At 38.4% G+C, this 27479-nt stretch overlaps 1 protein-coding gene across 1 annotated transcript in view; it reads right to left on the bottom strand.

The window, feature by feature from the left end:
* Positions 1–3105: 3105 nt before the first annotated feature.
* Positions 3106–27479, bottom strand: part of LOC113545529 (leucine-rich repeat-containing G-protein coupled receptor 6) — an 80203-nt gene continuing 55829 nt past the window's right edge. The window contains exons 5-18 of the mRNA XM_026944911.3: positions 22942–23157; positions 20717–20788; positions 15337–15405; positions 14659–14730; positions 14443–14514; positions 14126–14194; positions 12502–12573; positions 11857–11922; positions 11677–11748; positions 10523–10594; positions 9473–9598; positions 8039–8187; positions 6478–6558; positions 3106–6039 (exon numbers count right to left, since the gene is read on the bottom strand). Coding sequence (XP_026800712.3) covers positions 4898–6039; positions 6478–6558; positions 8039–8187; positions 9473–9598; positions 10523–10594; positions 11677–11748; positions 11857–11922; positions 12502–12573; positions 14126–14194; positions 14443–14514; positions 14659–14730; positions 15337–15405; positions 20717–20788; positions 22942–23157 — 2350 coding nt within the window. The 3' untranslated portion in view covers positions 3106–4897. The remainder of the gene's footprint in view (positions 6040–6477; positions 6559–8038; positions 8188–9472; positions 9599–10522; positions 10595–11676; positions 11749–11856; positions 11923–12501; positions 12574–14125; positions 14195–14442; positions 14515–14658; positions 14731–15336; positions 15406–20716; positions 20789–22941; positions 23158–27479) is intronic.

The following is a 27479-nucleotide window of genomic DNA, read 5'->3' as shown; positions in this document are numbered from 1 at the left end:
CAGAAACAACACGACCAAGAGGCTGAAAACTCCCAGAACCCCCAGAATCAGTGCTGCTCATCTTCCAGTGTGCTGGCAGACATGAAGAGAGCTGAATCAAGGGGCTTACAGAGGAACTGAGTCTTTAATTCATTCATTTATTAATTCATATTCATCTATGAAATGATACTACTACTACTACTACTACCAACACCACCAATAATAATAATAATAATAATAATAATAATAATAATAATTATTATTATTATTATTATTATTATTAATAATAATAATAATAATAACAACGACACACCTTTGGTGCTTGGCCCCCTAACAGTAGCACTGAAAGCTCGCTGCTGCCCTCTAGTGGTCCTTTATCCTTATTTCATTTGTTTAGATTTTATTTGTTTAGGAAGGAAACTTTGCTCGACTATATTCATAAACTTCTGACTTTAGGTTAATCTTAATCTGTTCATAAAATTAATTTTTTAAAAAAAAGTTGGAAATTTGAGTCTGACTATGACTTTAAACAGCTTTACATAAATAAATAGATAAATAAATAAATAAATAAACTTTTTATTTGAAGCAATCCCAGACACAAACACCTGTTACACACTCACTGAAGTCTAACTCACTATCTCACTCATCTCCTCGACATTTCCTTCTTTCCTCAGATCTTGGATAATTGTAGCCCGCCGAATGATTTCCTTTCATTGGCTGCTTAAATTAGGGTGTATTTCATGTAAATGAGATGTCTATGATGAAATAAGGGACTAGTGGGCGGAGCTTGTTTCCACACAGCCGAAGTGGACTCATGAACTGTGCTCAGATCAGCGCTCATTTTGATGTTACACAACTAGGAGTGGGCGATTTGACAAAAATATCATGATTCTCAAAGACATTTCTACAATACACGATACGTATTGATATACACTCACCATCCGCTTTCTTAGGAGCACCTGTACACCTGCACATTCACACAGTTATCTAATCAGCCAATCATGTTGCAGCAGTGAAATGCATAAAATCATGCAGATACAGGTCTCAGTTAATGTTCACATCAAACATCAGAATGGGGAAAAAGTGTGATCTTTGGCATGGTTGTTGGTACCAGATGTTCTGGTTTGAGTATTTCAGAAACTGCTGAGCTCCTGGGATTTTCACACACAGCAGTCTCTAGAGTTTACACAGAATGGTGTGAAAAATAAAAAACACTGAGTGAGCGACAGTTCTGTAGGAGGAAGCACCTTGTTGATAAGAGAGGTCAGAGGAAAATGGCCAGATTGGTTCCAGCTGCCAGGAAGGATATAGTGACTCAGATAATCACTCTTTACCACTGTGGTGAACAGAAAAGCATCTCAGAACACTCAACACATCAAACCGTGAGGTGGATGAGCGACAACAGCAGATGACCACATCCGGTTCCACTCCTGTCAGCCAAGAACAAGAATCTGAGGCTCTCGTGGGCACAGACTCACCCAAACTGGACAGTTAAAGATTAGAAAAAAAAATCACCTGGTCTTTTTTGAGTCTTCAACTGTCCAGTTTCTGAGTGTGTTCCTAATAAAGTGGATGGAGAGTGTATGTATGTATATATGGTTGCATTAAAAAAGTTTGCTATTTCATTTAATGTCTACAAAAATAATTTTATTTGTATTTTTCTATTCTAAAAAATAAAATTTTTATTTATAAAGCAAATTTAAAAATTAATGTAGTTTGTTAAATGGAAAAGACAAGAAAAAAAATTATCCACTAATTATTGAAGAAAAATCTGTAAAAATGTTAACGTTTTAATTGTAAAGACATTTTTAAACATTAAATCAGCTGCTTGCAGTCAGTTTGTAATTATTTTAAAAAAAAAATGTAATAAAACCATATGACGATATTCACAATATCTCAAAAAAGACTAATCATTTATCATGATATCAATATATCATTATTTCCCCCAGGCCTTTATACTACAGTTTCATAAATCAGACCCAGATCCATTCGTACCTCATTCTGTGCACTCACATCCCTTTTTTATGTTTGTATGAGTAATGTGTAGGGAGAATGTGAAAAAGAGAAATGTAAGAGAATTTGAAACATAAAAGAAAAGTAAAAGAATTACTCTGAGTTCGAGTATACATGTAATCTGTTATAAAATCAGAAACGGTCTGTTCTGTCTCTACATGCAGCACATACCTCGCTGTCAACTCCGGTAATATCTCACTGCTTGAGCTGATAAACATGCCTGCCAAAAGAACAACTGTAAATATACTGTACATCTGCTTATTCATGTAATTATCCAATCAGCCAATCATGTGGCAGCAGTCCAATGCACAAAATCATGCAAATACAGGTCAAGAGTTTTAGGTAATGTTTACGTCAAACATTAGAATGGGAGAAAATATGATCTCTGGGTTTTTGACCATGGCATGGTTGTTGGTGAAAGATGGGCTGGTTTGCGTAATTCAGAATCTTATGAGCTCCTGGGGTTTTCAAGCCCGACGGTCCATCCAAAAACATCCAGCGAGCAGCAGTTCTGTGGGTGGAAATGTCTTGTTAATGAAAGAGGTCAGAGACTAGAATGGCCAGACTGGTTTGACAGGAAGGCTATGATAAGTCAAATCACTCTTTACAACCGTGGTGAGCAGAAAAGCATCTCAGAATCCATAACACATCGAACTTTGAGATGGATGGGCTACAAGAGCAAAAAAAAAACACACTGGGTTCCACTCAAGAAATTTTCCTTCAAATATAGGAGGCAAACTGCAGAAAAAATTTGCCCAGCATGCCTATCATACAGATATATTACAGTTAGGCTAATGTAAAAATGCTAACATATATACTGCTTAAGTGTAATAAAAACAAATGTGTTTGATAAGTGTGTTTAAAATGCATGTCAATAAGCGCAAAGAAACCCTAAGCTAGCATACAGTTTCGTGATTAGGGCTGATGCGTATACCAAGTTGGTCGCAAACTGATCCTAAACTGAAGTATCCCAGAACAGATTTTACCCAAATCAGGATATGTATGAAACTAATAAACTTTATTAAATCATTTTTCATCATATGTATACAGAAATATGAAAATATGTACATCCAAAATAGCATGTCTGGATTGCAAACTAAACGGCTTCAAATGTCGATATAAAAATTATTTATTTTTCATATACATTTTATATAAAAAAAGAATAGAAACAAAACACACTCTGGGTAAAAAAATAAGGAAATGAGCATGCTAGTTCAGAGGTAGTTATATTTATATTTTATACATAATAGCTAGCTACTTTACAACTGTGAAAAGCAGAACCCCCGCGCTGTAGTACAGTCTAATCCACGGCTGTTTCTCGGATTACATTTACACGTGTTAAAAACAACAAAACCCACTGAACGCATGTCTAAGTCCAATGTGAGACTGTTGCACCTTAAACATTTCTATTCCAGTTTAATCTTTGAATTTTTAAAACAGTTTTTATCTTTTTTTTTTTTTTTTTTTTTTTTTGCGAGTTGTCCTCACTTATGTTAAGTGAAGACGTGCCATTGCTTAATGAACTACAATTTGTATTAACAGAGTATGTGGTGGATTTATCATTTTAAATAAGTGTTTTATTTAAAACACTCCTAATAACCAGGTATGCTAGAGTAACCATTTTCACATTGTAATATTAAAGGAACAGTTCAGGCAACAATGAAATGGACACAATGTCTGTTCTAACTCCGAGGAATTTTATCAGTGGGGTATGGAAGCTTGTTTTTGCCTCGTATTATAACGCAAATTTACCTCACAGTTGCAAGTTTTTATCTCGTGGTTGTGAATTATTAGATTATCTCCCACTTGCGGTTATAAGGCTATTACCTACCCCTAACTACCCTACACCAACACCGCAGACACAGTGTCCTATTCAGCCTAAGATAGTCTCCTGGACTGGGCAGTTCCTGCTGAAAAGAATACATCAGCTACATTATATTGCTTGTTTACACACTGCTGGATATTGTTGTGGTTTGGTTATTGGAAACGGCACAATTGCGTGATATTAACAAGTAACTGCGAGAATCAAAGTCACGATTGTGAAATATTAAATTGCAATTGTGGGAGGAAAAAAATCTCCTAGTTGCGTGAAAATAACTCACAATTATGGGAGATAAAAAGTTGCAATTGCATCGCAGTGTTGCAATGGCATGATGTTATGTCGCGATGGAGAGAAAAGAGTCACAATAGTGTGATATGTTGCAATTATGAGACGTTATGTTGCAATTGCGAGATAAAAAGTAGCAATTTAGTGATAATATGTGACAATGGTGTGATGTTCTGTTGCACTGCCAAGATATAAAATCATAATTGAGGGATATTGTGTGTCACAATAGCAAGATAAAAAGTCGCAATTGTGTGATGTTATGTCACAATTGTGAGATTAAAAAGTCGCAATTGCTTAAAATTCTGTCCCAATTCCATGATATTATGTCACAATGGCAAGATAAAAAGTTATCGTTATGTTGCAATTGCTAGATAAATCTGAGTAATATGCGGCATTATTATAAATCTGAGTAATATGTGGTGTAAACAAGCTTCGATAGTGCAGACATGCTTCGTTTTTTTCTCATTTGCACTGGAGCTAGGAGGATAATGTAGCTAAGAAATAATACAAACCCAACTGAAGCTTCCAGTTTAGCCAACATCAGACAGCAAATGCATCTCAGCTGATCGACGATATTTGGGGTAGCATTTGGATGACATTGTGTGCATTTCATTTTTCACCAAATTGTAAGGTAGGATTTGAAATATTACATCTGCGTATTGTATAAACCTATTGGGTCCTACAGTTTGAGTCCATATTTATTTACTCTGTTATCAAACAGTAATATAATTTTGTCCATGATAAATGTCTTTCTCCTAATTGGAAGGGTTCTGATATCTGAGCAATGTCCGTAAGGATTTATGAATGGCACACGGGATGTGACTGATAAACTCCAGAGATGAGAGAGCTTCCTCTCTGATTGTCCATCCTTTTGCTCCAAACGTTTTCCTCCTTTTTGTCATTTTCTTTATTCGTCATCTGCAGCTGGCATGGCACGAGTGGCACTGAGCCCTCGAGCGTCGCCTCTGCCTCGGAGCAAAAAGGCACGAGTGCCTGGGTGGAGTCGCACGAGCTCTTCTCCATCTCCACAGAGACGAAGGAGTCGAGAACGCGGTCCTGCACCAGGCGAGCTCGGTTCAGGAGGAGCTTTGCGTCCTCGCGGAAATGCGGGTTGAAGAGGATGTAAAGCAGCGGGTTGACGCATGCTGGCAGTGGGAGGAGCAGCAGCAGGACGGATTTGATCACATCCTCACTGACGGGGATGAGGGAGAGCAGGGAGGCGAACGTGAGGAACGCAACAGGGCAATAAAGCAGGCAGTTGGTGAAAATGAGCCAGGCGACGTGTTTGATCATGGCGCAGTCCCACACGCTGTCGAAGTTCCCCTTCATCAGATCCCAGTAGAGCTTAATATAGGTGCTTGTGATGAGCAGGAAACAGAGAGAGTTCATCATAATCAGAGCTACCATGAAGCCCAGTGTGGTGGGCGGGGCATCTGGGAGAGGGGAGGGGATACAAAGGGGTGTGGTTCCAAATTTCCCAACCCCCAGCAGCGGCAGGCTTGCAGAGACCAGCGAAAGGGTCACGCATACTGCAGCGGCGCATCGGACACTTCCATGAGACGGTGACTTCCCAAACGAGACGGAAACGCTGCACTGAACCGCCGCGAGCACCAGGAACAGGATGGACGATTCTGATGCTGCCACAGAGATGAACCCTGTTGCTCGGCAACCGGCGCCCGTTTCCCAGCGTGCACCGTATGAAGCGAACTCTCCAAAGGTCAGAGCGTCGATTAGCGCCAACACACACACACAGAGCCCAGTGAGCAGGTTAGCAGCGCCGATGGAGCCGATGATGAACTTAACAGGCGAGAGGTAGCTGGGCGAGGCGAAGACGGAGAGAACAAGGAGAACGTTCGCCAGCAGAGACACGAGAGAAACGATCCACATCCCCAATCGCACCAACCAGCTGTCGAACAGCGCGTCACATGGCTTAAACGGACCTGCAGGACAGCGAGATCAAACCAACAATTTTTTACTCTGTGTGTACAAGTATATCATCAAACAACACTGAAGAAGCACCACCTGCAGAAATGTCCTAATATCACAGAATAATGAATGAAGCGAAGGTTAAGAACACCACAACAAAACAAGAGCTAGGCTGTTATTCCACTAGGGGGCAAAATAGAGCAATAAACTCAGAGCCATAAGCTCAGCTACTGACAAAATGTGATAGTGAAAAGTAACGCAAGCAAAACAATACACATATAATCCCAGTTAAGTCTACTGAAGCTCCAGGATTGCATGATTTTTCATCATGTTTGATTCTGCATCACTTGTATTTCACTTTGGCCAATAAAAACTCACTTTCTTTAAATCTCTGTTGTTAATAATTAAGTGTCCGGTTACAGCAATAATTCTTTTATTAAACTTGTAATCACCTGGGACAGGGGTGCACTGGACGCTAGTTTGGAGTTTGGACTCTTCAATGGCTGCCTGGAATTCCTCCAGATCAGGATCATCTGCAAACAAAATCATCTTTAAATATTACACCTAATCATAACTTTCATCTAACACCACTGTCATAATCATAACTGATGCTCTTGATCTGCGTTAATATTTCAACACTGTCAGATCTCCTGAAGACAGATTGATGGTGCTGTAAATCTAACACACAATTCGAAAACTCGCTCGCTAATCACTCTTTGTTTTCCTTCTCTTTCACACGGATGAATAGAGCTTTTAGATCTTTTCTCGTCAATCTTTCAGTGCAATTATGGCACCGCTTTAAAGTCAGTAAGATGAGATCACTGACAGAGGAATGCAGAAAGAAGCACTTTGCTGTGGTTACTGTATGGCACCGACATGTTTTTACTGTTCTAATTAAAGACGAGTAGACACGCAGATAAAAATAGACAATGGAGCTGCACTTTTATTATAGGAGCAATCAGTGCAGAACTTTTTTGATTAAATCTGGATGTAACGTAAAACTCTATGAAGTTCTGGAAAATCCAGAGAAATCGTGTTATTCATTTTATCATTGTATCAAGATCTCAACTTGTGATCAGAGGCAGCTTGACCTCAACGTAGATGTATAAATTAAAATGTGGATTATTCCACAACTAAAGGATTAGTGAGCAAAAGCATTGGATTTTTTTTTTACAGGTAGAAAACACTCAGAAAAGTGTTGTTTTCCTCGTGTACCACAGCCACTTGTAAACGATTACTTTTTTTTAAATTAAAGAACGACACGTCATATTTTTATCCATTTATAGTTACATGTAATGTTGTAGAATGTTCATGAAACAAGTTCCTGTTATCACGTACATTATAGCAGCTATAAACATTCATTCCGTCACCAGCCTCTAATTTTCTCTCTCTCCTTAAATTAATAAGACAAAAAAACTCAGCTTGTCACGTTACAGAGAAACCGCGAAACATAAACTCGTCTCTGAAAACTTACCTACAGCTTTACGTTTAACTGTTACAAAGCGCTGACACTGGAGACTCCTTCCATCAATACTAAATAAACGTCTCCTTACAGAAAACTTCACCATATCAACGATTACATGTTGTTACTATAGAAATGATAATGTATTACAATGACGGCATTTATATAAACTGAGGTTTGTCTTGCAGCTGGAACTACTGTCAGAGCTGCTGTTAGAGAAAATTAATCAACACATTTTGACCAATCGGAACTGAGAATTCAACATCACCGTGGTATAGCTGGGACCCTGACAGTTCCTGCATTTAGTTAAATGCTGTCATGTCTTCAAGCCTGATTATTGTGTTAATTATCTCAAGAAAAAATACTTGCTATATGTTTACCATGAAAATACAAAGTCCTAAAGGATAAAAGGATAGAAAGAAAAATGCAAAGCCTCTCTGAAAAGCCTACTGTGGATTTTTATTAAAAAAAAAATCAATGCTACAGTTGTATTACTATACAATCTAAGCACACAGCGGAGGGTTATATGGTAATAAATCTGATGTTCTTACAGTCAGAGTGAATTGGGACGAGGCCGAGTGCTCTTTTCTGAAGCTCCTCCTCCTCTGTGCCTGCCGTTTCCTCCCACTGAGCAGCGGATCTGTATCCGCTGCATGCTCCAAACACGCAGCACTGATAGGCATAGGGCATCTCGATTACCCTGAAGGGGGAAAAATAAACATTCACATCACACATGGACAGATTTTAGGGAGAATTTCACATCAATTTTGTTACAAATGTAATTTTCATGATGATGCTAAACTGGTGGCTAAAGGCTTCCCTTACTTGTTAGCAACATTAGCCTTGTGTGTATCTATATATATATATATATATATATATATATATATATATATATATATATATATATATATATATATATTCAGTGCAAACACCAAATATCTGTTGGCTAATGTTTTACAATCACTGAATTGAACAAATCAGTATCACTAATAGTTAGCTTGATGTTGTAGTCTAATTGGGCACGTCATTGTGCTCTGGATATTCTGAGATAACGTTTGTTAGTTGTGTTTACTTAACATTCAGAGATCAGTATTTCCTACTCAGTGTATGACATCACACCAAGATGGCTGCCCATGCTGTAAAGCACCACCTCTCTTTTTTTGAGATTATAATAGTATTTGCTTCATAGTTGGGCAAATATATAACATTGACCATACAGGTAAATGTATTCTAAACTTTAAAGATTGCTCATACGGCTAACGTCAGCTGACTAGCTTGTTGCTGCTTTAATGGAGGAGTTAGTGTTTTTTAGCTGGCTATTTTGTAGCTAGAACACACCAAGTTTGAAAATGACACAGTTCTGATGAATTCCAAGTTCTCACTTCTGTGTTAAGTTGAATGCAGCAGTAATGATTATTCAGATATTTAGATGATTATGAGATGGTTGTGAATAATTTAAGGATTTTTTGAAATGTTGGTACAAGATGAAAGAATTATCGAGAAATGCTTTTACTCTATAAACTATCAATGTGTTAAATATAAATGTGTTAAAGCCATGCATCTTCAGATCTTGTTCCTACAGCAGATATACATTATATGCAACTACATTCACTGCATATGCTCACTACATAGGCTATAACATAATGCTATTGTAGTCACTATGTAGTGAACTAAATGTATCAGAGTGTGATTTATATTCAAAAGATGTAACAAACAAACAAATTAAAACAAACAAACAAACAAAAAAATACCTATGCCACAAATGCCATGTGGTTTTCTACATCAACTGACACAATTAGTCATATGTTAGTTGTTAGGGGTTAAGTGTCATAGCATGTTAGGTGACAAAAAAAGTAGACCTCAGGATTTTAAACATATCACTATTGTGAAATTTAAGTTTAAATTCATTCTGACAGCACTAATGTGCATCATCTCATCCGGGTTGATGAACATTTCTGAGGCAGGAACAGAGGACTATGGGATACCTGATGTTGGGCAACTCTTCCTCTCTGAAGGAGTGAGACAGGTGTGTGTTTCCTTTCAGTTTGAGGTGAGTAAGACTGCTCAGGCCAGACAGGGGGACTCGGGACAGCCGGTTATCACTCAGATCACTGCAGAGAGAGAGAGAGAGAGAGAGAGAGAGAGAGAGGGAGAATATAATAAACACTCACAATGCAGCTTATATTAGTGTGTATTTGTTACCTGAGAAGGTGCATGTAGTGCACTTTTAATAGATTTCGAGTAAACCAGTGGTCTTCTAGGTCCAATTATGTATGTTAATGGTACATTATATTCACATTTCCAGGTAAATGATACATACTGAGTGAGCCCATGATGATAACACATCAGTGACAAGGAAAAGTACAGTTTGGTGCCTTTATTTCACAGTTAACACTCCAAATTAAGCCGGTGTTTAAATAGGCTAGCAAGGTCATATGCCTGTAAGTCTGCCCCTTAAAATAGTCATGCTGTATGTCATTAAATTAACGTCCAACACACACACACACACACACACACACACATTCCACCACATGGTATTTATTACTATTTATTCTTTTTTCTCATGGACTCATTCTAATGACAGTCACTTATGATCAACACCTGCACTATAACCACTTTACTTACTTTTGTCGCTACTTAGCATCTTATTTTATTCTTACTTAATTATTTTAACTGGTATGGCTACTGTAATTTGTGGTCTCTGTGCATAGATGTGTCCTTGTAATTTCTGTTGTTTATTGTATTGCTGCAACAAAACAATTTCCCTCAGAGATCAATAAAGTACTCTCTCTCTCTCTCTCTCTCTCTCTCTCTCTCTCTCTCTCTATCTATCTATCTATCTAGATCCCAGATTCAACGTTGGTCACTTATCGATCAAAGGCTATTAAATTGAATCAAATTAAATCATACTGTATCAAATTGTTGCTTTACGAATCAAAATTGGATCGTATCATATCTCGTGGAAGCCCAAGTTCCTAGTTCATATGTATTATGCTATGTTGTGTGTGTGTGTGTGTGTGTGTGTGTGCACTCACAGTTTGAGCAGGGAGTGGAGAGATGTGAAGGCGTCAGGGTGGATCATCTCAATCTGATTCCAACTCAGATCACTGTGTATAACAACAAACTAATTATTAGTTTTCATCTTGTAAAAAAATATAATGTCTTCATTTTTACAATGCACTGCAGTAAGACAGTGTCCAAGCCACACACTTCTGCCCACAAAAAATATACTGCATGCACTTTGTTCTTTATTTTGTTCTTTATGCACCATGTTCTTTCTTTCCTTCCAGTCATAAAGATTTTAATGTATAAATGCTGCAGTGTGAACTACCTTAAATTGCACAATAACTCACGCAAGATAGCTTATGTAAATATGAGCAGGTTACATTCACTGTATAGATTTTCTTATCACCACTGTTTCTCTCTGATAGTTTTGCTGCATCATAATTTTATAACTTTTCTCACACACACACACACACACACACATTACACAATTTTTAAACATTGCTTTTATTTTCTTATTTTTCCTTTATTGCAGCATCCATGAGAACGAACAAACTAAGAATTTAACTGTACAAAGAGACTATAAGCTTTTCGAAAAATGTCCTTTAAATTGTTCTTCTATCAACATTAATGTTTCTTTAATTCCTCCATCAATTTCAGCTCATTCCAAGTTCACAAAAAGTGCAATTTGCATGTGGGAGCCACTAGGGGTCAGTGCTGCTCAACTCAATATATCATTACACCCATGGATATGAACACAATGTGTGGATATACAGTTTAAATATAATATGAAGCTGTATTGGAAATGACCCCTTGTGTTCTGTTCCTTCAGCAATGTTCTATCAGAAAATATAGCAATAACATTTTATAATTTATTTTAAATGTAAATTGTTTTGTACCTACTTTGTCTCCATCTCAGAGATCAATACGTTGCTGATCACACGTTAAATGATGTATTTCTTAGAAGCTTCACGAGTCCATTGTGATGAATTTTTATAGCCAGTTTTAAGGTAACTGACATTAAATAAGCTACACCTTATTTTAGTAGGTTAATTGCCTAAAAGGTTACGTAAACTAATATACAAGAGAAAAACAAATTCTTATTATTGACCTGAATAACATCTCTGTGATCTGATTTCTAACAGTTCCTCTTTTAGTAAAAGTATAAAATAGTGAGGAAACTCACAGTGATCGAAGGGATACAAGCTGTTGAAACGTGTTCAGCTCAATCCTCCTGATCCTATTGTGCTGCAGTCCACTACACACACACACACACACACACACACACAAAATAACATAAGCTCAGGAAATACACAGTGATACTCAAGTGTGGCTGAGATCTAAATGATAAAAAAAGATAGCTCACATCTCTTGCAGTGAAGTACAGCGGTAAAAACTTGGCAAATCCTCGACTGCATTATGAGACAACTCACTGTAAAACACACAAATAAATGTTATTATTTATTAAGGATTTAACAGCATCACTATAAAGACACGCCATTTTGACATTAAAAATTAAAAAAAAAAATTTTGATAATTAAAAATTACGTGTATATATATATATATATATGCACACATATAGGACTTGCATTAAGTCCTAAATGCAAGGGTACCAATAATTGTGACACTTGTGGTTTTGTTTAAAATCTAATTTTTCATGTGTTTTATTATTATTATTTTCTTTTTTTCAGTGTGAGACAATTATTTACAAAAACATTTTTGTCCATAACCTTTTTTACCAAACTTTACCAAGGGTGCCAATATTTCTGGACTGTGTCATCACACTCCTAGTTCTAATAGTTTCCTCTTAAATGCAGGAGACAGAAGAAACAGTGCTTTGATATATAATGCCTACAGAGAAATTACCCATCAGACCTTTGTGCTTTTTCAGAGTGAACTTGATCAGAAGGGGCAAAGGTGAGTGTGTGAGCAGTGCATTAGGGGTGTGTGTGTGTGTGTGTGTGTGTGTGTGTGTGTGTGTGTGTGTGTGTGTGTGTATGTGTGTACTCACAGCACTCTGAGATTGGGCAGCTGTTGGCAGAGATCAGGTGGCAGACTGGTGAGACCTGCTCGGGTCAGAGTGCTGAAACGCAGGGAACGAGTGAGAGAGAGGATGAGTGTGTGAGTGTGTATGAGAATAAACACTAAATCATTTTGAACTCAGACTATTCTTTGAGAATTGTAGACATCATAGTTCTTGTCTAGGTTTGTTCATACTTGATTGTTGGCCATGTTAGGGCTCCGTCCCAAATGTTCTAATTCATTTCTGTTTAGTAGCTGTGTGTCACATGGTGTGTGTTGAATAATTTTAGTACTTTAGTGTTTCCACACTGGGAATGTCAGCAAGATGTAATGCAATTTTTGCACTTTAACAACGGCTATAGTATTAGACACTGGCATGTCAAATTTTTTTCCGATGACCCAATTAGATATTTACAGGACTTTGAACTCAAACAAACACACAAGAACGAACGAGGAAGGAACGAGACTTCAGTCTCACTCTAAATAAATGATAACTTTCGTTACACACTTTGGTTGTTGGATTCTCTCTGCACATTGTGTTTTAGTGAAAGCCTATTTTCTGTAAAGCAAATCCAGCATTAAAATTTGCAAGAAGATGAAAGTGTGTGAAGGTTATTAAGTGGGTGGATCTGAGCAGGGGGATTTGAGCACTTATATTTGAGTAGATGGATTTGAGTGGGTGAATTTGAATGCTTTGATTTGAGCCCTTAAATTTAAACGGGTAGAAGCGAGTGGGTGAATTGAGTGAGTGGGTTTGAATGGATGAATTTGAGTGGGTGAATTTGAGCTGGTGGATTCGAGCAAACAGATTGGAGTGGATGGATTTGAGTGGATGAATTTGAGGGGTGGAAGTGAGTGAGTAGATTTCGGGTGAGTAGAAATGAGCAGGTGGATTTGACCAGGTGCGTTTCACTTTGTGGTAGCAAGTGGGTAGATCTGAGTATATGGATTTGAGTGGGTCAGTTTGAGTTGATGGATTTGAGGAGTGGATGCGAGCGGGTATATTTGAGAGGGTGGATTTGAGTTGGTGGAAGCAAGCAGGGTGGAATTGAGCAGGTGGAAGAGAATGAATGGATATGAGCAGGTGGATTTGAGTTGGTGGAAGTGAGTGAGTGGATTTGAGCAGGTGGAAGCAAGGGAGTAGATTTGAGTAGGTGGATTTGACTGGGCAGAAATATATATATTTAAATGGGTGGATTTGAGTTCATGGAAGCAAGGAGGTTGAATTGAACAGGTGGAATTGAGCAGGTGAATACAGGTGGGTGGATTTGAGCAGGTGGATTTGAGTGGGTGAATTTGAATGGGTATAAGTGAGCAGTTGAAAGCAAGTGGGTAAAGTTGAACAGGTGGATTTGACTGGACAGAAGTGAGTGGGTAGAATTAAGTGGGTGGATTTGATTTGGTGGAATTGAGCAGGGAAAAAAGAGCAAATGGATTTGAGTGGGTGGATTTGTATTGGTGGAAGTGGATTTGAAGAAGTCGATTTGAGAGTGTGGCTCTGACTGGGTGAATGAGAGTGGGTGTATGTGAGTGGGTGTATGTGAGTGGGTGTATGAGAGTGGGTGTATGTGAGTGGGTGTATGTGAGTGGTTGGGAGTGAGGATGGTACTCACAGCACTTGCAGGCTGGTGGTCCCTGTCAGGTCAGGGAATTCCCGTATCTCAGTGGCGCCATTCAGAGATCTGAAAGCAGATTTCAGAATTCATTAGTGAAAGCTTGTTATGCTAATGAGCATCAACAGAAGCATCACATGACCTACTGACATTCTCATTTCCATTCCAATATTCTAGGAACCACAGCCAGTGTTTATGATTACTGTGTTACGGTACATGTCTGATGACGTAGCTCCAATTTGATTTGTTTACTTAATTTTTTTATTATGCGCTTCTGCTATTTTATATGTCTGTTTATATACAATGGTTATACTTACAGAGTGTGTAACTGTGGCAAGAACTGGAAAGCAGATCTTCCAACAAACTGGATGGGATTCTCGTAAAAATGACTGAGGGGAGAGTTTAAGGGAGAGTATTTAGAGATATTGACCGGCTCTGTTGTGGATCTAGTCATTTTAATGATCAACTTATTAGAATTGCACCAGGTTGTTAACTCTACAGCTGGAAAGCCGTGGTGGTACGATGAGACTCACATGGTCTGCAGCAGTGGGTTCCCCACAAAAGCTCTCTCAGGAATCACCCTGATGTTATTGTTGTGGAAACCCCTGCAAAGCAAAAGAGAAACACACATGCACCTTTGTAATACACACACACACTGCTTGCTAGGGTGGTGACGATACAACAATATGACAGTATACTGTAACAAGGAAATGTGAAATAGAGTGTTAGTGTTATGCTGTAGTGGATATCTACATGGTTTAAACTGGCATACTAACATTTTATCACATCCTGCCAGCTTGGTGATGTCATAGATGTGACATCACACAGACAAGTTGAACATTTTGGGAATTTTTATCTGTCTGTACCTGTCTTTTTATCTGTATATCAGTGTTTTTGTGTGTATCACATGGCCGTATGATCTGCATTTCTGAGTGTGTGTGTCTGTGAGTGTGTATGTAAGCATGTGTGAGTGTGGTGTGGAAGCAGCTGTCACAGCGAAGCGACACTCGAGGCAGCCCCACTTCCACACACTCTCGTCTCGCACACTCGCCACATCTGCTCCCAGCTCACATGCATTTCTACCATCAATTTAAGTGAGTTTTTATTTTCTTTTCCTGAAAGGTAACACGCCAGATGGCCCTCATGAAAGGGGGTGCTGTGAACAGATGCGTGCTTGGTAATGTTACTCAGGGTTACTCAGGGTTACTTACAGCTCCTGGAGTTTGTTCAGTGTCCGGATGGCCACGGGAAATTCCTGAAGAGTGTTGAAGTTCAGCTCGCTGGAGAAAAATGAAGGGGGGGAAAAAGAGGCTCATCATAGTAGCAAGTGTTTAGACGTTAACTGCACCTGGCTGGAGATTTTTGGCAGTCCAGCACTGACACTGAGGTGTTTAACACTGCGGATACATTCACTCCAAACACCAAACACACTACCGTGACACTATGTCAGTGTCACATCTGTGCTACGGTCAGTAACTGTACATTTACAAAGACTGTGGGTTGATTAATGATTTGTATATTAAAATATTAAAACATACATACATATAAAAGAACTTACCAGAACCCAAATCCTATATTGCAAGGTTTATATTAATACACTTATTCTAATATGTTATTGTTTCTACAGCAATAATTCACAAGGATGTGTATGGTGGATGCCCCATATAAACACATTAAATAAAATATATACAAAAGTGTTGATATTGTGAAGTTTTGTGAGAGGAGACACTTATTTTGCATTTATGAAGGAGTCTCCAGTGTCAGCCCTTTGGAACATTCAGAGATAAAGCTGTAACTTTAAGTTTTCCGACATGGGAAAATCTTCAGCACAGCGGCTTTGTGGTTTCTCAGTAACATGGCAACGTGAATTTTTCATTTTATTATTAACTTCAAGAGAGGTTCATAATAATGCATGGTGCATGGTGAGGAAACAACTGTTTATAGCTGTGATAACAGGAGCTAAATTGTGTTATGGACATCTGACATCATTAAATGTAACTATACTACTATAACTATAAAATTACAATATCACTAATTAATAAATAAAAATAATAATTGTTGGCAAATTGCATTGATTCATTGATTATTTTCCTACAACCTGACATCCCCAAGTGTGTTATTCCGTACTTGTGTGCTGGGGAATTGGTCTATCCATTCTTCAAGACTTATCCATTTTATGACTTATTGAAATATTTATGGAAACTGCGTTAAGAATGTACTATATGAAGTTATTTTTAAAATGTTACAGTACATTTGGCAATGATGGTTATGATGTTGGACTTATGTCCTTATGTCCTGGCTATATCTGTACACTAGATACAGTTGTTTTAATTTTTATCAGGCAGTCTTGAACACCAGCAGCTTTATATCTATATGTGCCATGATGTTTTGATACTGTAACTTCATCTGTCGTCCTGCTGCTCTATAACATAAGCAAACAGCTGGAGATCGGATGGTGCGAGGGGAAATCCTCGCTGGGTTTATGTGGTGTTACAGCTGTTCCGCTCAACCTAACTCACCATGACATGATCTTCTTTCGCATACATTACTTTTGCTGCATGCCTTTCATTAACCCTCCTGGAGTGTGCACTACTAGTTTGGTTCTGTTGACCCAGGCATCATTTTTAGATTTTACAGCCACATAACATTCCCCAAATCTACACTATATGGTCAAATGCTTGTGGACACCTGACCATCACACCTACATGTGCTTGTTGAACATTGTTATAATTGTTATAATAAGCTCCACTCTTCTGGGAAGGCTTTCCACTAGAAATTTTTGGAGTGTGGCTGTGGGGATTTGTGATCATTCAGCCACAAGAGCATTAGTGAGGTCAGGCGCTGATGTTGGTGAGGAGGTCTGGGGTGCAGTCGGTGTTCCAGTTCATCCCAAAGGTGTTCAGTGGGGTTGAGGTCAGGGCTCTGTGCAGGACACTCGAGTTCTTCCACTCCAACCTTGGCAAATCATGTCTTCATGGAGCTGGCTTTGTGCACAGAGGCACTGTCATGCTGGAACAGGTTTGGGTCCCTTAATTCCAGTGAAGAGAAATTGTAAAGCTACAGCACACAAAGTCATCCTATACAATTGTGTACTTCCAACTATGTGGCAACAGTTTGGGGAAGAACCACATATGGGTGTGATGGTCAGGTTTCCACAAACATTTGGTCATATAATATAAGTTTGTACAGACTTTTCAGAAGTTATGCAGAAGTAGAAGTAGAACATGGAGTGGAGTTTGATGGAAAAAAAAGTGTGTCTCAGTTATGCACAATTCTGACCTCGCAGTTCAAGCTATGAGCAGTATTAAGTCTAGTTTCACTGTCTGATAGTTTGATGTAAAAGAAGATTGATTTCATATTGGAATTCATGTTTTGGGCTGTAAAGAAAAAAAAAACTATTGAATGACGTTTGAGGCCAATATTGAATAATATGACACTATTAATAAATGAATAATATCATCCCTTTAAAGTCCACAAGAATGTTTTTTTTAAAAATACATGGAGAACATGAAAGGACGGCACCTTCATCTGAGATATTGCTTATTGAACAATATCTTATGACTGATGGATAAAATTAAGAACAACTCTTAAATTGAGCTGAGTAGCAGATGAGTAGCAGATGAGTAGCGGTCAGTTTATCCTTCCTATCCACCCCGGTCTGCATTTTCTATCCCTTATATTCTTTCAGGTTTAAAGGCAAGTGCTTGTGTTTTAGGGCAGAGATCTAGTCACTATTGAAAACCCCCATCTCGGACACTTCTACTTAAGAAAAATCGGGCATGAACTACGTGAACTACTTACATCAACTTAAGCAGATGAGTAACCCGACTCTGAATACGCAGAACTTCCACCACATAAATACTGACATAACGTTTTGACCACTACTGTTACAGTAATGTTAATTTCTACTAGTACCCCTCTTAAATAAAAATGGTGGTAAATCATGGATAATTTATAATAAATTTATAAATTTATTATCATCAAAATTAATAATTTTGATCTTGAAAGTTAATATTTGCAGTTTTTGTAAGCTATATATAAGTTTACATAAGCACCTGTTAGACAAAAAAAAGAGAAAAAGATATCTCGTTATCATGATACTGCTTTAAGATAAACCCTGAAGGTAGGTTAGGTTATTATTGTGAGGCATTATGAAAATGTAATCTCAGCACATGCCCATTACTGCGAGACTCCTCTAAAGGGCAGGAAAAGGAGCTTTTCTTCCCAGCCTGCCTTTTGAAAGGAGTGGCAGAGGGATAATCAGTTAAATAAGAGTGTGTTTGGCAGCGTTCCTCCTGACTCACGAAGCTCCATCCCTGCACCAAGAGCACTCCGAGCTGAATAGGCCTCATCATCCCCGTAATTATCGCTCTCATCCCTCAGTGCTAAGTGTAAGCTTTCAAAGCAGAATAATCGTTTATGTATTTTAGCTCCTTTTTTAAAAAGGGGAAGCTGGAAAGCTGCCAGCGTGTTTGAAGTGCAGAGCAGAGGCAGCGCGGCCTTGGCCCCTGGCCACACACACTAAAACGCTCGCTCTATTTCAGCTTGTGTGTGTGTGCATGTGGAACAAATGTCCCCATTATGATGGACGTATGTGACAATTTTGACATTGTGGGGACAAATTCCATTTTTATTGTAAAACTGAGCATTTAAAACTTCATGGATTAGCCTGTTTTATATAAATTTGCAAAACTAATGTGAGTTTGTTTGTTAGTCTGTTTACTATAATGCTAGTTTGTTTGTTACCCTTTTTACTGTAACCTTGTTTCATGTGTTAGCCTGTTTACTTTAACGCTAGTTTGTTTGTTAGCCTGTTTACTACAACGCTAGTTTGTGTGTTAGCTTATTTAAGATATTAATAGTTTGTGTGTTAGTGTGTCCATTATATTGCTAGTTTGTGCGTTAACCTGGCCCTGTTTTATAAGAAATTATTTGCTGGTGTACTGGTGTTGTTGCAATTCAATTATTCCCATATAAATTGATTTTAAATAAAGATTAAAGAAATACTTAAAATCTATAAAAGTAAGGGATTAATGATATTAATTGTAATTTATGAGACGTTATTGTATCAATGTGTACTGTTTAAAAAGTGTAACCTGAATTTTGCCCTCAGAGTCACAGTTTTTATGGCAAATTGGACTTTTGGTACAAAGTTGCGGGTTCGTGCATGATTTTTATTTTTATTTGGGGGCTTGTTTAAAAATAGTCCAAACCCGGCAAGATCTTGTTTAAAATTGGAATCCGTAATAAGCTAGCAAAGGGAAAGGCATACTACAGATCAATGCAAAATGCGTGCGCACCTCAGTGACCTTGTTTCCCATGCAAAGAAATAAATAAGAAAAAATGCAGCTCTTTTTTTCAAATGGCGGAACATTCTGGGCTAGTTTCACGTGTTTGAGATGTAGCTGGAAATGTTGCAGAGACCTGGCTCCCCTGCTCAGAAGCAGAAACACAGCAGTTCTGTACATGGTGCTGCGATTGATTTCAAATGAAGTGATGTGTGTATGTGCGACTCTCAGGGCTCATTGTTTCTCGTAAATCATAAAACGCCATTTTTAGCACTTCAGCAGGCCGTTAAAATAGCAGGTGTGAAAGCTCTGCGTGTGCTGGAGACCACCATGACTTGAACATATGCTGAACACTTTAAAACCTAGTCATATGCTACATTAGAGAATTATACGTTGGCTCAGAATTCATGGCCCCTTTCAAAATTTCTCATGAAGTTTAATAGTGTTTCTCATGGGGCCTTTTTTTAATAAAAAAAAAAAAAATCATTTTATTCTAATCTCCAAGTCAGTGCACTGAGGAGAAGAACATGTGGATTTTTGGCGTCGCAATTTGGAAACTACATGTGCACTTCCTGAAGGAAACGCTGCTCTTTCAAGAAGATAGATCTTTGAAATAAGATACATTTTACAAATATTTCCAAAAGCTCTCAAAAGCTTAACAGTATTAAAGTGTTACTGATCACGATTGAAGTGATGGAGAGAGGAAAGAACAAAGGGACTGGGTGTGAGTTGAAGAGAAAATAATCGCCACGACTGAAGTTGAAAACTAACCTGACATGAACTGCAGCATTTTGGACAAAGCCTAAAAATACTTGAAATGAAACTGAATTCAGACAGGGTTGATGAAACAATGTTCTTGCCTGTATTGTAGTGTTACTTCAGCGATTGTGTCCTAATCAAGGAGTGACTCACTATCCTGGCAACCTTCCCTCCAGATCTGCTTACTGTGACCGATCAAAGCTTCTCATGTAGGGGTCATGGAGGAGAATGCAACTCAACCTTAACCTCCTTTAACTATTTTAATGATAGGTAAGAGCGTTTTTGGAAAAACATGCTCTGTGTACACCTCAGGAGCTGCAGGATTGTGTTATAAGAGCTCTATTGTTTGCGTTTAATACGAAACTGAAATGCCATGAGTAAATCAAGTCAGGTTATTTCTGTATTAATTTCCCATCGTCTCATTGAACCTGGCGCCACGCTGAGCCTTCAGTCACTGAAATTACAGGGCCTGATACTTAAAAAAACAGGAAATGGCTTTTTATGTTGCCTTTAATCATTCGAAAAAAGCGACGATTGCACTTACAGAGTCTCGAGACTGCGCAGGCCCTCGAAGCAGTTCTCTCCCAGAGTCTGGATTAGGTTGTTATGAAGATGCCTGAACACAAAAACAGTCATTAAAAGTGAAGAAAGCATCAAAAGCCCTCAGAGATTATAATCATTAGAGAGCAATCATGTCTTATATAAACAGAAACCGCAGCATAGGCTGAGATAAAGTCAGGTTCAAAAGTCTGAATCAACAACCAAGAACTTTTCATATGTCATTCTGTCATCATGCTCAGGTACATTTCTGTTCCTTGAGCTACAAACCATGTGAATGTACTACAACACTAAGTAATTCTTCTAGATACAGGTACAGTACCCGTGATGGCACCACTGCAGCAACAGGGGTTTGTATCTTAAAACTCCAGTTTAATACCTGTAGTTAACTGTAGAGGGTAGATTTAAAAGTTTAAAGGAATTGTTTGGCCAGAAATAAAATATTCATGTTTATTCATGATGGACATATTCCTTAAACACATAAATAACTAAAGATTTATTTTTATAGGCTGTTCTAGTTGTCGTTTGACCCAAAATCTCTCACTGTCTCAAGCTCCTGTGTGAGTGTGAAGCATGTTTTAGCCTTGAGACTCAGGATTGGCAAAAATGACCAATATATGAGGTGGAAGTGATTAAAAAAAAAAAGACTCAAGCCAAGCAATAAACAAGGGGGAAGAAACAAAAATGACCCAGGCCAAACAATAAACAAGGAAGAAGTGATGAGAATGACCCAGGCCAAATGGTATACAAGTTGCATGTAACAAAATTTACCACAAACTATTCATGATGCAAAAGTGACAAAAATGAACCCAGTCAAACAATAAATGAAGATGACGTAACAAAAATAACCCACGCCAAACAATAATAAGGTGGAAACGACAATAATGACCTAGGCTAAATGAAAAGTGAGGCAGAAGAGACAAAAAATTCCCCAGGTCAGGCACTAAACAAGGCGGAGGTGACAAAAATGGTCCAGGCCAGATGGTAAACAAGATGGAAGTAACAAAAATGAGACTGAACAATATGTGATGTAGAAGTAACAAAAACGAATCAGGACAAACAATAAATGAGGCTGATGTAACAAAAATGACCCAGGCCAAGTGATACATAAGGTGGAAGTGACAAAAATGACCTGGCCTAAATGATAAATGAGGTTGAAGAGACAAAAATTCCCCAGGCCAAGCAATAAACAAGGCGGAGGTGACAAGAATGACCCAGGCCAAATAGTAAACAAGATGGAGATAACAAAAATTATCCCAAACAATACATGATGTAGAAGTGACAAAATGAACCTAGCCAAACAATAAATGAGGGTGATGTAACAAAAATGACCCAGGCCAAACAATACATGAGGTGGAAATGACAAAATATGAGCCAGGCTAACTGATAAATGAGGCAGAAGAGAAAGAACTCCCCAGGCCAAGCAATAAACAATGAGGAGGTGATAAGAATGACCCAGGCCAGATGGTAATCAAGGGAACTAACAAATTTGACCCCCAACAATATGTGATGCAGAAGTAACAAAAGTGAACCAAGTCAAACAATAAATGGGGCTGATGTAACAAAAATGACTCGTGCCAAGTGATACATAAGGTGGAAGTGACAAAAATGACCTGGCCTAAATGATAAATGAGGTTGAAGAGACAAAAATTCCCCAGGCCAAGCAATAAACAAGGAGGAAGTGACAAGAAAAACTCCAGCCAAATGATAAAGAGTTGGAAGTAACAGAAATGACCCCAAACAATAAGTGATGCAGAAGTGACAAAAATGACCCAGGCCAAATGATAAATGAGGTGGAAGTGAAAAAATGAATCAGACCAAATGACAAGTGAGGGGGGTGTAACAAAAATGACCCAGGCTAAACAATACATAGAGATAGACGTGACCAAAATGACGTGGGAGTAACATAATGGCTCATAAAAATAGACATGATTACCAAATCCCATTTCCATTTATTTTTTAATGGTCGTTTTATTTTTAATTCATTTTTTCATTGAATAGAAACAGTTACAGATTTCGATCCAGACCTTTGGACTTAAAAATGTTTTCGTTCGGTTAATCAACAGGTTAAGGGTTCTTTTGTAATCCTCTTTTGTAAGCTTCTGGAGCGAGCTTGTGTTGTTCACATTCCATTCTGCATTTACGCATAAGATGAAAATAATGCATCAATAAGCCACACATGTAGGAAGTATAAAGGAAGTGTTTACATACAGCACAACGAGGTTGGACAGGTTCCTGAAGGCGTAGTCAGGGATGTGTGTGATGCGGTTGAGGGCCAGGGTCATGGCCTGGAGGGTTGAAAGGTCACTGAGCGCGCTCACTGGGATGTCGGTTAGCGCATTGTCATCCAACCACAGGTGGCGCAGAGACCGCATGCCTGAAAATGTCTGAGTGGGAACGTCTGTGATGAGGTTAGCGTCCAGACGTCTGAAACAGAAAGACATACAGTTTTAAACTGACCGATTAACACACACATTCACACACACACTCACTCAATAATAATAATAATAATAATAATAATATCTGACATCACGCTTTCTTGTTATTGCTCATGTTTGTGTTAACTTGCTATAACTTTGTGTGGACTTTGTGTTAACTACAAGTAAATCAGTTAAATATTTGTGTTTATAATAATTAATATTTGCAGATTATAAAGCAGAAGTGAGCATGTCTTTGGTGTGTGTTTGTTAGATCCAGGCTTCTGTTGACTCATTCTGGGGTTTAGTGCAGAGGAAACATTCACTTTGCGTTGTTTCTGCTTCATAAAAGCTCTTTGAAAGTGAACTGCGGCCTTGAGACTCGGCCTGTTTTCTAATCACAGGACACGCGAACAATTTACTATTGTTCACGTATAAAATTCCTTTGAAGCCGCCACTCCCTCCTGAGAGAAAACACACACACTACCACACACTCCGTCACGGCTAACTGACTTCTGTCAATCGCATAATCAACCCAATTAACCCCGACTGCTTTGTCTCTCTGCTTTCTTTTCTTGGGTTTCTCAGCGTCTGATTTAATGCAGATCTCCAGTTGATTTGTGTGTGGATTTTTTATTTTTTTTTTTTTGAAGCCTTGATTAGCTGCTCGAGCTTGGGCTTGTTTAATAGCCGTTATGACATGCTTTGGTTTTCTCCACCTTTGTCGAATTGTGAAAGTTATCCTTTAAGAGATAGAGAGTAATTAATGGACACACTCAAAGGATGCTGGGAAAAGTGTGTGATCAGCCGTAATGAGCTCGACTACATGAAGGAATTGTGAAAAAAAAAAAATCTCCGGTCATCACTCAACATTGTGTAAAGCACAGACCGATCACTATAGTTCAATCCCTCTTCATTACCATTTTCTTCTTTATCTTTTCCTATACACTCTATCATTCTTTTCACCTTTTCTGTTTTCTTTTCATCCTTTCTTCTCCGTCCTCAACTCTTCTCTCTTCTCTTTTACTTTCTTTACTTTCTCGTGTTTTTCTTTTCTCTTTGCCTCTCATGTGTTCTTTTTCTATTCTCTTTTCTCGTCTTGTTTGTTTTTTCTCCATTCTTATTCTACTTATTTTCTTCAACAGTCTTACAGTTCTATTTATTTGTTTTTTCTTCTTATATATTTCCTTTCTTCCTTCTTTCTCATGTTCCCTTTTTCTGTTCTTTTCAGTTTTTCTTTTCATTTATTCTTCAAACTTTTACTTTAATTTCCCATGTATTTCCACTCTTCTCTCTTTTTCTTTTCTTTTCACATCTCCTCCTCCTCTTCTTATTTTCCTCCTCTTTATTCCCCCTCTCCTCTCTCATCCCTCTCTTCTCCTCCCTCCTCCTCCTTGCCGCTCGTCTGTGGCCTGCCCGTGTCCTCGGTGGAGATGGATGTCCTCCCCGTGTCGACACGTTAAGCCTTTGATCTAATGAATTCTGCCCTCCGGATTCCGGGGGCAAGTTGTGATGTATGACAGCGAAGTCGGCCGCGAGCACTTCCTCCACATTCTTCCCCTCCACTGACCTTTCACACTCGTTCATTCCTCATCTCCTCCCCCCATCCCTCGCTCCTGCTCCAGCTTTATTACAGTCAAGGCTAAAAGCCTGAGTGCACACCCGAAAACTGCTTTAATTTCAACAGTCATCAAACACTATATAATATATAATAATATAATTTCATCATTCTTCACAAATAACAGTGCGGTTTGATGAGTTCTGATTGGCTGAGACCAGCATAGTGTGTTCTGATTGGCTGTGAGAAGTGAGGACTTTATTAACTGGAGTAATATTAGTAGTGTATTAGGTAAAGAATAAAACACTCCATGTTGTGCCATTATAGGAAAATAATCTACACTGGTTTGGTGTGATGAAGCTGAGTTACTGTTAACATCCCAAAGTTGATTATTTTCCTACAACAGCATGTGATGAAGAGTGTTATTCCTCATACCCCACAATTTATTTAGTAACGAACGATACATCATACTTTTTATCTGTTTATAGTTACATTTAATGTTGGGGAACCTCCACAAGACGAGTTGCTTCCTGTTGCAATTTTTAAGTTTTCTGACTTTCCCATGTCAGAAAACCTAAAGTTACAGCTTTACGTCTGACTATTACAAAGCGCTGACACTGGAGACTCCTTCCATAAATGTTAAGTAAATGTCTTCAAACAAAAAAAGTCACCACATCAATGATTAATCAATGATATATTTTTTTTATCTGTTTATCATTAGGCTTAGAATTGACACTGAATGAAAAGTCTCTGTTTTCATTGTTACTATAGAAACGGTAACAGTATTCGAACAAGTGCATTAATATAAACCTGTGATTTGCAGCTGTACAACTGTCAGAGCTGCTGTTATAGAAAATTAATCAGTACATTCTGACCAATCGGAATTGAGAATTCAACACTGGGTGTAACAGGTGTTAAATAATAAGTTATTCTGGGAAATAAGGATCTTCTGAAGAAGATGTTGCATTAGTTTTTCATATATGATCAATAAAAAACAAATCGAGAACCAAATTGTGGATTATAAAATGTCATATCTTGATATGGTATATTGTATATCGTTATATCATCCATAAAATGTCCAAGATACAGACATGTGCACAAGACAAGCACAGAATAAATACTAAAGCGAAATCTAATGATTTCATCGATGAAGTCTGCTTGTGCTCTAAGCAAATATTTGGGTAGCTCTGCATATTCAGTGTTTTTACAGTGCTGAGAATGTGCCGTAATCCTATAATGGAATAATGTAAAGCTTTTTGGCTCCACCTGTTAGCACTCGTCTGCACCAGGCGCCAGTGGACGTCAGCTCCTGAAGCCCGCGCCCGGTAATTAACCCCAACCACATCTTATCATTAACCTAATGCTGTGTTGGGTGAGTATCAGGTTCAGCTCTGTAGGATTCACCTCGCTGAGTCAGCGCTCCTCTGTGCTACAGACAGGTGTGTGACTCAGTCAGTAGCACTGTTTTCAGGGTGTACTTCCTGTTCTCAGAGGAGATCCCATGAAACACCGTGTAACAGTGCATCAGCAGCGTTCAGGTTCAGGACGTTAAGAGAAATCTCTCTTGAGAACAATGCAGAAGCAGCACTCACTCATTTAAAGCATTTATCTGAGAATAAGATCTGCTCGGAATGCAAATCACTTGTAACCAACTGAATTAAACATCACAGCGCTTTAGTGACCTGACAAACAGTAGTTCATATACAAGCTTACAGGGTTTGCTGAGGGGAAGAAAGAAAAAAAGAACAGACATGATCAAGAAAGAAAGAACAAATAAAAAGAGAATGAAAGAAAGAAATTAAGAAATTCATAATCCCAAGAAAGTATGAATGAAATGATGATGAAAGAAAAAAAGAAAGAAATGATGAAGAAAGAATGAAGTTTAATTGAAGATGCTGATTGGTCAGCTGCTTTTACAGTCATTACGACATCATCAGATGACAGCTGAAATTTCAATTTCCCATCATTCCATCAGTTTAAATAAAAAAAAATTCCACTTTAATCTGAAGCATAAGAAATATTACATGTATATTAACTTCTCACTGAAATGCTAAAAAAGCCTCTTGTGGGAATTGTGTGTGTGTGTGTGTGTGTGTGTGTGTGTGTGTGTGTGAGAGAGAGAGAGAGAGAGAGAACGTCTGGATCTAGGCACGCTGTCTGAATGGAAAAGTCCCTGTTGGTGGTGAAGGAATTAAAATGGAATTTCATGACTCTAATGCAAACATCCTCGTGCAGGTGGAAGGAAATCAGTGCACGGATATTATTCATCTAAAAACAAAGAGAGAGAGAAGTGAAAAAAGAAAAAAGCTGCAGTAAGTTAGCTATACTGAGTTAGCTGCAGTGAGTTAGCTGCAGTGAGTTGGCTATAGTGAGTTAGCTGCAGTAAGTTAGCTATACTGAGTTAGCTGCAGTGAGTTAGCTGCAGTGAGTTGGCTATAGTGAGTTAGCTGCAGTAAGTTAGCTATACTGAGTTAGCTGCAGTGAGTTAGCTGCAGTGAGTTGGCTATAGTGAGTTAGCTGCAGTAAGTTAGCTATACTGAGTTAGCTGCAGTGAGTTAGCTGCAGTGAGTTGGCTATAGTGAGTTAGCTGCAGTAAGTTAGCTATACTGAGTTAGCTGCAGTGAGTTAGCTGCAGTGAGTTGGCTATAGTGAGTTAGCTGCAGCAAGTTAGCTGCAGTGAGTTGGCTATAGTGAGTTAGCTGCAGCGAGTTAGCTATAGTGAGTTAGCTGCAGTTAGTTAGCGGGGTCAAAGGCGAGGCAGTGTTTCAGTTCCA

This window comes from Pangasianodon hypophthalmus, chromosome 16, assembly GCF_027358585.1.
Source record: "Pangasianodon hypophthalmus isolate fPanHyp1 chromosome 16, fPanHyp1.pri, whole genome shotgun sequence".
NCBI lineage: Eukaryota > Metazoa > Chordata > Actinopteri > Siluriformes > Pangasiidae > Pangasianodon > Pangasianodon hypophthalmus.
The sequence above is the reverse complement of the archived record's forward strand: the minus strand, read 5'-3'. Positions and strand labels throughout refer to the sequence as shown.